Below are 13,987 nucleotides of genomic sequence, written 5' to 3' on the forward strand. Positions count from 1 at the left end.
GTATTATGCTATATTGGAGAAATGTTTAGTACTTGCTTAACTTTAGGTAGTACTATACGATGAACTTTTTTTTAAAGGAGTCTGGGTTATGGAATACAAAACTGGGTGTGGAATCTGTGACATATATTCTTCTGAAGAAGAACTATGGTATACAAAGGTATACAAATAGTATATAAAAAGCAAAGCTTCTGTTACTGATGTAATAATTGCCTTTAAATATACTACTGAACCTTGTAGTATGAATAGTTTCCTATGGAAATGTTGTGCTATCATGACCTACTTTTAAGAATTGATTTTTTCCTTGCACTTTTGATCCATGTTTATATACATGAAGATTGTGGGCTGACAGAAGCTGGTGTAATAGCTGCTCTGCTTCAATTATATATAGGTGTGAGGTATGCATACCCTGGGAAAGATCACTGAAAGGCACTGGTATTAAAACATAAGATTGTTATATAGGAAAAAGGTTAGTAAGGTGAAGAATCCCACTAGATAAGACTGGTTTCTATTTTGAAACTGTGCAGAAAATTCTAGCACAGAATATGTTTTGGGCACAGTCAGTAGATTGAAAGAGAAAATATCTGAGTAAACAAGCTGGATATAGTTCTCTGGTGGCGAAAGTACAAAGATCAGATTTAGATGTGCATGTACAGACTATGTATTTGCTGAGCTCAAGGGTGTTTGTTCGTGACTAGTGTTGGTTGCAGAGGAGCCATGACGTCTTGTATTATACTGTGTATGTGTGGTGTATTTAATGGTCCTCAGTTTTGTTTTCTGGTATGCCTATCTTAGTCATATGTGGACTCAAAGGTGGGTTGTGGCAGTGGATAGCTTTCTTGCCTGATTACCCTAAAAAGGTGTACAGGTAGTCCCCTGTGCAAGCACCGGGTCATTCCTGACCCATGGGATGACATCACATCCCGACGTTTACTAGGCAGACTATGTTTACGGGGTGGTTTGCCATTGCCTTCCCCAGTCAGCTACTCTTTACCCCCAGTAAGCTGGGTACTCATTTTACCAACCTCAAAAGGATGGACAGCTGAGTCAACCTTGAGCTGGCTACCTGAAACTGACTTCCGCCGGGATCGAACTCAGGTCATGAGCAGAACTTTTGACTGCAGTACTGCAGCTTACCACTCTACGCCATGAGTCTCTCTTGATTACCTGAAGGCAGTTCTTATTTCCCACACACTATCAGGTGAACAGCTGTTTATAAGCCTGTCACAACAACTTTAAAAACATCCCTTGTATGGTCTTACAGTGTTGCTGTTTTTTAATATTTTTTTTAATTTCCCCCCATACTGATTAAACACAATCAACAATCAATGTAAATAAGCATCAAGGTGTAGATTCCAATAAAAAATTGTTGAATATATATATATATATATATATAAATAAATAAAATATGAAGACTTCCCCTACACCTCCCTCGATCTTGTCATTTATTTGTAATCTCCTTTGTTTAAAATTCTAATCCTAATATTATTACAAACATTTATAAGAAATTATTCTTTATTTAATATTACTCATAATCTAGGTAATCACTATTTCGATTATAACAATTTTCTATATTCAAGTAAAGAGAAAAAAATAAGAGAGAAAGAGAAAACAGAAAAAAAGCACCATTTTATAATAAAAAAGACTGATTAGATAATAGGTATCATTTTTTTTACTTCCTTAAAAAATAGGTATCATTATAACTCCTCCATTTCTCCCAGACATCTAATAAGTATCTATTATGTTAATGTCATTAATTATTCTGTTTTTGTCAAAGCCAAGCCATTAATTAGTCCCTTTTAGTGAAATCCCAAGAGATCTAGACCCTCTGAACCAGTCTCTTTATCCTGAATTTCCTACATCTTCCTCTTTTTCTCAGTAGCTTTAAACGTCGAAGAGCATCCTTGGAAATTGTTAGTGCAGTTCCCTCTGCGGAAATTGACGAGTGATAGTCAATCTGCAGTGTGGTTTCTTCCATCCCTAAGGCGAAGAGAAAGATCCCGGTGTTTCCAGCTTTTCGCCCTTTTAAGTTCTCTCAGTTAACATTGAAGAATTCATCTGGTAGATTATACAAACAAAAGTCAAAGTCTCTTACGCTCAAATCCATGGTTGTCAACTGGATTGGTTCAATTTCTTCTTGCAGATGTATATCCTTTGGTTGTCCATTGTGGCTCTCCAGCTCCTTAGCAGACTTTAATTCTTCTTTTGATGGCTTGTCATTTGGAGAGCTTTCTTCTCCCATCTCTGATCTCAATGTAGTAACTTGGTCTTTTATATCCTTGAGATCTTCCAAAATTACATCCAGTTTCCGGTTGAAAAGTTTGTAGATATTATTTGCAGAGAGAGTAGTCGATCCATCTGTTTAGTCACACTTTCCATGGTTGCTGCTTCTAATAGTTCTGTTGAAATTTAATTGGTAAAGTCCAGACAGGTATATCACTAGTTCCTATGTTGTGGTTAGTGAAGAAATGTTGCAGGGGGCAGGATATAAAGTCGCAAGCCTGCCGTTACTTCCTTTTGTCCAGGAACTTGGGAGATATTTGCCAGTTACACAGTAATGCCACACTTCCGGTCTCAAGTTCCGTGGTGTTCTCGCGATAGCAGACAGTAGCAGACGCTTCCGGATAAGACGTGGCTTAAAGACTTGTTTACTCAGAAAACTTCTTCCCGGAAATGGGGGGGATCTCCTCCTCCCTCCCCTTTGCACATCTCAGTCTCTGATTGGTGGCTGTAACGTCATTCAGAGAGTCCCGATTGTTATGTCTACCCACCCATCAATTTGATAAAAATCCTGCCAGTTTATCCAGTGTTTTTAATTTTCAAAGAGTCATCCAAACATCAGATGGGGAGATACGGATTCAATAGGTATTTTTTCGCTCCTTTAAGACTTCCAGATCCAGGTAAAACAAAAGGATTCTTGTAACTTACTCAGATTTTAGAAGAGTAGGTATTCTTGCTTCTGTATTGTTGCTTAGATGGTAGTAGATAGGGGAGATCTGAGCCTGATTCCAAAGAGACGTTCGCGGCAATGTTTTCCCCTCAGGCCGGCGGGACCTCGTCCAGTATCCCGAGAGTCGTCCGAAGGCTCTCTCAGCAAAACTGGGGGTCAAAACCGCACTTAAAGGCAGCAGGGGTAGTCCTGCTTCCCGGTCCACTTTTTAGGATCGGGTAGGGGTGCAGGATTGCACCCCAGATTCGAACGATTCTTGGTTCCCTCGGGAGCCCCCGAGAGACGTGGTGCTCAGATCAACGTCCCTAGTGGAAGTCCGTCTTACAGTGTTGTGATACTTTCCGCATGTTAGTTTAATACTTGTTTTACTTCAACTACCAGACTTAAAATTTCTTCTGTACGGTGTTAACTAAGTTACGTGATGGATAAAACATGGAGCCACAAGGCATTGTGGAGAGTGGTGGAAAACAACTGGGAAATCTCCCCCCCCCCAAAAAAAAAACCCTTCCCCTTCATATTTCTTATGTGCTGTTAGTGATTAGAGCAAGAGATTTTCGCCCTCTTTTCCCCCTTTCACTGACGCTCAACAATCTGTGCTTCTTGGACATTAAGTTCTCACCAGGCTTTTTGATGGAGGTGGGTGTCGTTTGATCAATTCAGAACAGGTTTTTTTCATGCTTGAATATTCCTATGAAGATAGCCCTACTCCATCTGTGCGTGGTCTGGTCTTCTGGTTTTGTTAGCATAACAGGGCAAGCCACTTTTAGACGGAACAAGTGTGGGACTCATGGGGAAGGTTAGATCTTATGCTTCACACACACACACCTGCCAGTCCCTGACTCCACACTGTATGGGGCCAGTAGCCAAGTGGTCCCTGGTGGTTATTTATAGGCCCAGTGGCTACATGTTCATCAGTGGCTTGGAGCTGAACGCACACAAGCTTCTTCCGATTGCCTGACTGGAGGCGTTTCCATCTTCCCCCTCAGTTCCTCTTCAGTTTCCTCTCTCCCCCTCCCTCTCAGTCTCCTTGCCCAGCTAATTGTTTGCCTCACCTGCTGTTTTTCCCTCTCCCCATGTCAGCTGTTTCACGCCCCACAATCTCTGTTTTCTCTGTCTTCTTGCTTTCCCCCTTTACATGGCTCTTCTGTTACATATGACGCCACCTTATACTGAGTCAGACCATTGGTCCCTCAAAGTCAGTAATGTCTACTCAGACCAGCAGTTAGTTGCTCCCCAAGGTCTCAGGTGGAGATCTTTCACATCACCTTCTACCTGATCCTTTAACTGGAGATGCCAGGGAAGGTGCAACATTCTGTGTGCAGTGTGTGTGTGTGTGCCGTCAAGTCACAGTTGACTTATGGCGACCCCATAGGGTTTTCAAGGCAAGGGAAGTTTGGAGGTGGTTTGCCATTGCCTGCCTCTGTGCGGGCTGAGAGAGTTCTGAGAGAACTGTGACTGGCCCAAGGTCACCCAGCAGGCTTCATGGGGAGGAGTGGGGAATCTAATCTAGTTCTCCAGATCAGAGTCTGCCGCTCTTAACCACTGCACTACGCTTGGCACCACGTTCAGTATGCAGTAGTCATGCAAAACACTGTCTGAAGTTTTTTTTTCCTTAGCTGTTCCAGTTTTGGAGATTTTAACCTACTCATTGAAAAAACTTTTTGGACTTCTGTACAAATCTCGATGTTTCCCCTGGTTTGTAAAAAAAAACCTCTGCACTATCTGTACATGGCCCTACTGTGAATTTGTTGATCTGCCCTCTGGGACCAAGATTGGAATTAGATGATGAGGGAGAGGGCTGTGGCTCAGTGGTAGAGCATCTACTTGGCATATAGAAGGTCCCAGGTTCAGTCCCCAGCATCTTCAGTTAAAGGGACCAGGCAGGTAAGGTGATGTGAAAGACCACTTCCTGAGACCCTGGAGAGCCGTTGCCGGTCTGAGTAGACAATACTGGACCAAGGGTCTGACTCAGTATAAGGCAGTTTCATGTGTTCATATATTCATGATGCACCACAAATGTGGACTGTAGGAAATGGTGTGTGTGTGTGTGTGTGTGTGTGTGGAAACTTGGTTATACTACATACAGAGACTGACAGCCACGTGTTTCCATTCCTGTGGATGTTTGGATTGAAAGGTTTTGGTTTTCTAGCATTCATGATATCCATTATATTCTCTGTTGTTGTTTTTTGTAAGCTAGTCTCCATGGGGTGTGCCTGGAGGCAGGGTAGCAAGTGGTGTTCTTTATTACTTAACTGTAGGTGGTGGCAGTCGGGTTTTCTCAGTGTCGACATGCCAGAAAACATTGGTCAAGGTTGAACGTAAAGGACCTCAATTGCAGATCAAGGTTATTCTTATCTGGCAATTGTAAGCACACAACAGGGCAAGGTTGACATAAGCAGTGATTAACGCTGATTGTGAATGCAAGAGTTAATGACTTTATATGATGCCCTCATTAATCACCCAGGCCTGACTGCTTTGTCTGTGGGTTCTGAGGAGTATTTTGGCAGCCAGTTGACACTACTACTGAAAGTAAGGGATAGTGTGTAGGTATAGAAGAGCATATACCTACTGGCCACCAAGACTAGATTAATTCATATACTGGCCACCAAGACTAGATTAATTCTTGCCATCGTATTCTCTATTACTATGTATGGATGTGAAAGCTGGACAGTTAAGAAAGCTGATAGGAAGAAAATAGATTCCTTTGAAATGTGGTGTTGGAGAAAAGAGTTACGGATTCCTTGGACTGCCAAAAAAAAAATCAGTGGGTTATAGATCAAATCAAGCCTGAACTGACCCTAGAAGCTAAAATGACTAAACTGAGGCTATCGTATTTTGGTCACGTCATGAGACAAGAGTCACTGGAAAAGACAGTCATGCTAGGAAAAGTTGAGGGCAGCAGGAAAAGAGGAAGACCCAACAGGAGATGGATTGACTCAATAAAGGAAGCCACAGCCTTCAGTTTGCAAGTTCTGAGCAAGGCTGTCAAGGATAGAACATTTTGGAGGACTTTCATTCATAGGGTCGCCATGAGTCGGAGGCAACTTGACGGCACTTAACACACACACACACACACACACACACACACACACACACACACACACACACACACAGAAGAGCATAGTAATGCAGAATTGCTGCCTGTCCTGGCCACTCTAGTCCACGGCCATCCAGCTCTAACATTGCTTTAGGGATGCAAAACATGAAATGACAAAGCAATAAGGATCTATTTACTGTCTACATATTGATGTAGATGTTTCAGCGTCTTCCAAGGCTTAGAAATCTGGCAAAGGGATGCCTGCACAATCCAGGTTTGTCTGTTTTTGTGGACTATGTGTTTTCCAGTGCTGCCATTAATAGTCTGGAACAAGAGCCAACACCGGAGCATGTTCTTTTTAATAAAAATTGGTAGCAGAGCTTGATAGATCATAAGGTTGGTAATCTTTAAATGAGGACATCTATTGCTGTGTATTCAACAACAGTAAAAAAAAAAAGAAATGCACCAAGAATTACTGGAAAAGCCACAACATTTGCAGTCTGGAAGCCCTTTAAACAGCACAAGGTTCAAGGCAACATTCGCCTCATATTCTTGAGGATTTTAACACATTTGCTAATGCTAGGCCAGCTCAAGATTACCTGGCCCCCACCACCAAACTGGTATCTCCCAAATAAATGGGTATCCTTTGGATTTAATGTTTTACTCTAGAAATAGGTGATCCGTTAATTTGGGGATGGTAAATTGGAACATAGTGATGACGAGAGCACTACCTCATGAAACAGAAGATTCCTGCCCTCTGTGTTGAAGTCATGACTAAACGTGTCCACCTCAGAACTCATGGAGTCAGTTGGGTGGATTCCAGAACTTTCTGGGGAGTGTTCCTCCTCTAATTTGGACAGTTGTTACATTGGGCACTACGTTGACCAAAGGAATTAAGGGTCTTCTGCAGCTATTTTACAACTCAGTTGCAGATTGCTCTGGTTTATAGCACACCTGATTCAATATGTGAAAGGAAATGAGCAGAACCCAGTGTTGGTTTCATGTTGAAGCTGACCAATTGTGTCATTACAGGCAGCATCAATGGGAAACAAATCCATCTCTTCTGCTGTCGTAGTGCTTTCCCACATGGTGAAAAGCTCAGGTGGTGTGAGATCGGGACTTTTTTTTAACCTTAAATTAATCTCACTAATGCTGCTTCAGGGTGCAAACGTTTACATTTCAAAGCAGTGAAAATCTGTCGTAAACTAATGTACCCTGTCTGTGAGCTCAATCCTAAATGGAGACCTTCTGGCCATTTGTTTCTGAGGTGATCTTACTAAGTATCATAGTGTATGAATAGGGGTTAAACTGGCTTCAAAATTGTGGCTTTAGGAGGTTAATTTTAATGGTTTCTTTCCTTTTTTGCTTATTCCTCCTCAATTTTCTCTCCTTGCAGTTCTTTGGCTGTGGGGGTATCGACTTCTAAAGGGTACAGAGCTACAGTTCATGTGAAAAATTGCATTGTCTTTGAGCACAGGGAGTTCTGTACAGGTCATTAAGCTTATCATTTTAATGTTTATCGAACACTTTTCATCATTACCATGTTTGGTTAAACCAGCTTCTTCTTCCTTTAGATTATTGATTGTAAAAAATGAAACACAATGTAACTCACAAGTAATGAGTAAAGGAAGAACAGATTTGTAAATACCCAAGACTGATTAGCGATGGAAGTATGCTGGGAGACCTCCAAATGCTTGCACCTGTTCGGTAACATCCATTCTCTATGGTTCTGTGCACTATGGGACCTGAAGTGTTGTTTGCAGAAGACAACTTGTGAATGCCGCATTGAACCTTGTGCGACCTAGTTAAAGGGCTTCTGGGTTGCAAATACTGTGGCTCTTCTAGTAAATCATGGTGCTTTTTTTACTGTTGTTTCATACACAGCAATAAATGTTCTTGTTGCTGTGTTTGGCTGATAAAGCATATCCATACCCAAACCCTTTCTGTGCTTATTAATCCACCTTTTTGTGTGTGTGTAAAGTGCCGTCAAGTCGTAGCCGACTTATGGTGATTCCTTTTGGGGTTTTCATGGCAAAAGACTAACAGAGGTGGTTTGCCAGTGCCTTCCTCTGCACAGCAACCCTGGTATTCCTTGGTGGTCTCCCATCCAAATACTAACCAGGGCTGACCCTGCTTAGCTTCTGAGATCTGACAAGATCAGGCTAGCCTGGGCCATCCAAGTCAGGGCAATCCACCTTTTTACATTGCTTTAACTGAAACTGCTCAAAGTCATGTTGCAACAAGCCCCCCCCCCCAGTAATTGCAAATAATATCAATATGGTAACTTGCTATATATTATGTGTAGATGATTGGAAGATGGCTGTTGCTTTCTTTCTCTGCTCTTCTCTGCTCTTTTCTCTTCTCTTTTTCTCTCTTTGTTTTTCTCTTTTTCTCTCTTCTCTTTTATCTTCCCTCTCCCCTCTCCTTCCCTCTTCTCTCTTCGCCACCATTTTCTGAAAGAAATTTCCTTCATGGAAAGTATCCATGTCATACAGTAATCAAGTTTGTCTAGAAATGATGTTTCTGCTTACCAAAAACATTAAGAATAAAAACCGACAAACCAGTCACAAACGACAAAACTAATTACAGCCCAAACAATTTCATGTGTTGATTATTTCTGAAGATAGCAAGTTGAATGCTTTTAAGTTATAATGACTTTTCTTTTATTAGCATAAGATCTGAATCTGATTAGGAACTCCCTTAGTTTTACAGGTAACATTATGATAGAAAATACATTTGGCTACCCCAATTGATGTATACCTGTTTATAATATACACAGATGAGGGAGAAACGGGTACTCAACAAAAGTGGCTTTTTGTGCCCAAGTGGAGCTTTTGGGATAACCTGTTTATCCTTTATCTTTGTAGCTGTTAACAGTACTCCACCCCCAATTGTTTTTCCTTCTGGAAGCTCATGAGATTGACTTACCCTGCAGTCCTAAAGAGAATTTCACCCTTCTAAGTTTATTGACCTTGAAGGCTTAGAAGAGTGGAACACTCTTTAGGATTGGATTGTTAATCTCAGGGATGGAAGAGAGGTATTTTTCTTGGAGAGAGGCTTCTGTTTTGAGTCTGTTTTCTTTTTGGACTGCTCAAGTGCTTTCAAAAGCTCTTAAGAAATTTTTATCTGGCTTTGTTACTAGTTTTTTTTTTTTTTTAACCTGCTGGTAGATTATTTGGTTTTATTGTGTTTTTTCCCTATTATGTTGCATTTTTGTGGTTTGCTTTGTAAGCTGCTTTGAGGGATATATGTTGAAAGGTAGGAGTGAAATTCTCTAAATAAAGAGGCGGTTTTGTGATCAAGTGTTTTGGACTTTGTATTTTTACGTGTGTATAAAACGATAGGAGCCCTGTGGCGCAGAGGGGTAAGCTGCAGTACTGCAGTCCAAGCTCTGTTCACAACCTGAGTTCGATCCCGACGGAAGTTGGCTTCAGGTAGCCGGCTCAAGGTTGACTCAGCCTTCCATCCTTCCGAGGTCGGTCAAATGAGTATCCAGCTTGCTGGGGGTAAGGGGAAGATGACTGGGGAAGGCACTGGCAAACCACCCCGTGAACAAAGTCTCCCTAGTAAATGTCAGGATGTGACGTCGCCTCATGGGTCAGGAATGACCCAGTGCTTGCACAGGGGACCTTTACCTTTTACCTTTATAAAACTATAACATTTATATGTATATAATATTGTCTTGTTCTGCCTGTGATCAGGAATATAAGTTTTTCTGTTCTCTGCAATATTCTGAGACACAGATATCAAATCTGGGAAGCCTGTATGTGGAGGTAATATTTTCTTTTTGGATGTCTGTTTGAGGGCATTGTTTTGTGTCTCAGAATCTTACAGAGAACCCACCAAATGTGGCTTCTGACAGTGCAAAACAACAAAGGCACTAGCAAGGGGAATCTTTTTTTCATCCCTTCCGCATGTGTCCTTTCCATTCGTAATGTTCATGTGTGGAAACTCCCAAAAAGTCTAGAAAGTTGGTTGCTGGTAACTTTCCAAGCTTGTTCTAAAAGTCTGTGGGAGATATGTAAGCCAGCATCTTAAAGATTGTGGAGCCCAGAAACCCAGGTTCACTGTGAGTGGAATGAGCTCAGTTGACAATTGAAGTAATGTAGCAAACTTGCTTTAATCTGCATCAGCAAGAGAGGCATTAATTTGAGACTGAGACTCATACTGGGTTTATGGTATTCTACCACGAAGGCAACATAGGCCAGAAATTAAAGACCAAAGAAGGAGGAGAGATGATAGGTTGGCAGGTGGTGGGCAAAGACACAGAAAGGCTAGGGGTTGCATGAGAAGGGGTAGGTCTATGAAGAATAGAAGAAGTATCTCATCTGGTACCTGGGAGGCTTTCTGATCACCCCCCCCCCCCCCCGCATCAGCCAGATTCCTCAGAGACTTTAGCAAACTTCATTTTAAGGCTTTGTCTCTTCAAATGAAAAATATGGTCATAAAAGGAAAAAAGGCACAAAAGCAAAATGGTTCAGACTTGCTTCTGCACTGGATGAGGGTATTCTGGTTTTAGTATGGTAGTTACTACTAGAAAGGAAGCCCTGACCTGGATGGCCCAGGCTAGCCTGATCTCATCAGATCTCAGAAGCTAAGCAGGGTCAGCCCTGGTTAGTATTTGGATGGGAGACCACCAAGGAATATCAGAGTTGCTGTGCAGAGGAAGGCGCTGGCAAACCACTTCTGTTAGTCTCTTGCCATGAAAATCCCAAAAGGGGTCGCCATAAGTCGGCTGCAACTTGACGGCACTTCACACACACGCACGTGCACACACACACACACACACACGAAAGGAATCTTCATGCTATTTGCAAGTTGTCAGTGTATATGTGGATGTCGTGGCTAAGATAATAGCTGCTATGGTTCAAGGTGCCTCCATGTCTCTGTTTTCTCCAGTAAAGTAATAAACTGGGATTGATGTCAGACTAGACTGAGTGGATCAATTTTATGCTTTTATTACAGCTGCGGCTCTTGACATTTTGCTTCAGATAAGAGGGCTGTAATTGCATTAATTTAAAAGGCTAATTTGAGATGCACCCAGAATTAAATTATATATTTTTTAAAAAATCTATGTAAGAAAGTGCAAAGGCTTGCTGTGATAGGCCACCAACAGAAATAAGCTATTTAGGGTGGATGGGTATCTGATGTTTTCAGGTCGGCAGTTCCTGCCACCTGAAAGGGGCTGCTGGGCCGAGTAGAAGGTCGCTTTCTTCTTCTGTTGTGGGAGCATCTATGGTGAAAGTGTCAAACATCTCCACCAGCTCATTGAACTCCACTTTGAATAGTTCCTCCATAGTTTCTGTGAACTTTGCTTGTGCTGTAAAATATTTTACCCAAAGTCTTATTACAGCACTGCATGTTGAGACAGAAAAGACAGTATAATTTTAATTTGCCTTAATGGAAGCATAACAGTTGTTATGCGTGTGTATGTAAAGAGCTGCCAAGTCACAGCCGACAAGACAACCCGGTAGGGTTTTCAAGGCAAGAGACTTCAGAGGTGGTTTGCCATTGCCTTCCTCTACATAGCGACCCTGGACTTCCTTGGTGGTCTCCCATCCAAATACTGACCAGGAACAACTCTGCCTAGCTTCTGAGATCTGATGAGATCAGGCTAGCCTGGGCCACCCAGGTCAGGGCAACAGTTAATATACCAAGGTTCCATTAATTAAAATACTTTCTCATTTATTGCTCTTTTTTTGGTGTTTTGTTTTAAAGCAGAGGTGTTGAACTCAAATGTGTTAAGGGCCGGATATGACATAAACGTCACTTGGTCGGGCTGGGCCATGCCTTGCTGGCCCAGATTGAGAATGTGGGTGGGTGGCTGCCTCAGTTGGCTCGCGGGCCGGATAAGAGCTCTCAAGGGGCCAAGACACCCCTGTTTTAAAGTATTGCAAGGTGTTAAACAGCTGCACACAAGGAATGTGTTCTCAGTGCCAGGGTACTGAGGAGTAATCAGATACGTGTTGGCTTTCAGATGAAGATGAAGACTTCATTCATAAGAAGGTCTCCCAAAAACCCAAGGAGAATGGGACGTCGGCAAGCCTTCATCTAGGAATGACTGCAGCACCAAAGGCTGATACAAAACCGAAGATAAAAACAAAGCCCTTATCGCCAGTGAAACTGACACCAACTTCTGTAGTTGATTACTTTGGAACAGGTAGCATCCAGCGATCGGAGAAAAAACTGGTGTCAAGCAAAAGAAAAGAAGTGAGTAGTCCAGGGCTTAATTTTCTTCTAGCTAACTTGTGTGTGAGCATGAAAAAAAAACCCACAAATGTAATTAAAGTATAAATTATGATGGATAGTAATGTTCCTTTAAGCATCTTCCTTCAGAGGATAGGAATGTGATGCTAATGCCAGAGAGGAAGTGGAGGGCAGTAAACCAATTTTGTGTGCGTCATCTTTTCTGTGAATAGATTTGGGTTGTCTTCTGTAAAAGGTGGCATTGCTGTGAAAAGGTCACAGCTGGATTTTCATCAGATTTTTTTGCTTAACTGGAAAACTGTATGTTGTCACTATTAAACAGCTCTACCTGTCTACTAAATCCCCACAGTTTTTAAAAGTAATTTTATACCTGTTTTTGGCAGAAGCTTTCAGTAGTTCACAGTATAAAATCATGGTTTACTAAAGAGATTAAATTGCTTTTTAAAAAAGTAAAGCACCTGAAAAAAATCATAATCAATTAGGAGGAAGCTATGAACAATCTAACTCGCAACAAATAGTTTTAAAGCCTGTTAGAAAAGAGCTGGTAAGAAAGTCTGCTGTATTTTCCTGTGGGAGGAAGTTCCTCGATCGTGGGGCCACTGTCAAAAGAACCTGTTAGCAGCTTAAGGCATATTTTTGGTTAAGCATTTGTTTGCCTGATCCTATGGATTGGTTTACACTGCCATAGGGCAAGTGATTGGTTGCAGCTGAAGCATAATTCTGTGCTTGGCCAAATTCCTTCTATGCAGCCAGCCCATAAAGAGTGGGCTGCAAGATCATCTCTTTGATGAATATTCTGTGAGAAATGTTTTCATGGCCTGGTCCTAAGATTTACTACACCAGTGTAAGAATTAGATGTGCCGAATGATTGCCATGTTTTTATGCCGCTTCAAGGGCATTTGGAGACCTCCCCGCCTGCAATGTCGGGGAGTCAGGTTAATGGTTTACTGAGCAGAGGATTCATAGTTTGTTTATGTATGATATTTATATGCTGCTTCTCTAGAGACCTGCTTGAGGTGGTTTACCAGCCACAATACAACAATCGTAAAAACAGTTTAAGCAGTATCCAGTCTTTACTACACTTCCTTTCTTTGTCTCTGACTGCCAGCACAGGCCTGTGCAAATGAAGTTTTCAACAGCATCAGTTCATCCATTGTTCTTTTCATCTCCAGCTTCTTAATTGGCTAGCACAGAAATCATTCACCTCCCATCCTTGGAAAATATTTTTTTAAGTCAAAATTATGAACAGATGCAATTTGTGCCCTTCCTTCCCTTCCCTGTGCAATTGAAGTAAGGAATTTGGTTCTAGGTATTGGGAACTGATGAGCCCCGTGGCGCAGAGTGGTAAGCTGCAGTACTGCTGTCCAAGCTCTGCTCACGACCTGAGTTCAATCCCAACAGAAGTTGGTTTCAGGTAGCCGGCTCAAGGTTGACTCAGCCTTCCAGCCTTCCGAGGTCGGTCAAATGAGTACCCAGCTTGCTGGGGGTAAAGGGAAGACGACTGGGGAAGGCACGGGCAAACCACCCCATAAACAAAGTCTGCCTAGTAAATGTCGGGATGGGACGTCACCCCATGGGTCAGGAATGACCCGGTGCTTGCACAGGGGACTTTTACCTTTATTGGGAACTGATGGTTCAGAAGGCATAATGCAGGACAGCCAGAATTAATCTCACCCCTATAAGAAAGGGAACCACTTCCTGCTCCAATGAGCTTAATGACTAATTTGGGAAACACTAGAGGAGAGCCCATTGTTTGAATGTGGGCTTTAGCTTCAACTTTTGTGTCACTTGTATCA

At 42.0% G+C, this 13,987-nt stretch overlaps 1 protein-coding gene across 1 annotated transcript in view; it reads left to right on the forward strand.

Annotated features, from left to right (window-relative positions):
• The window catches only part of RFC1 (replication factor C subunit 1), a 53,527-nt gene that overhangs the window by 15,098 nt on the left and 24,442 nt on the right, over nucleotides 1–13,987 (forward strand). The window contains exon 5 of the mRNA XM_056855096.1: nucleotides 11,962–12,194. Coding sequence (XP_056711074.1) covers nucleotides 11,962–12,194 — 233 coding nt within the window. The remainder of the gene's footprint in view (nucleotides 1–11,961; nucleotides 12,195–13,987) is intronic.

This window comes from Euleptes europaea, chromosome 9, assembly GCF_029931775.1.
Source record: "Euleptes europaea isolate rEulEur1 chromosome 9, rEulEur1.hap1, whole genome shotgun sequence".
In the NCBI taxonomy this organism is placed as follows: Eukaryota; Metazoa; Chordata; class Lepidosauria; order Squamata; family Sphaerodactylidae; genus Euleptes; species Euleptes europaea.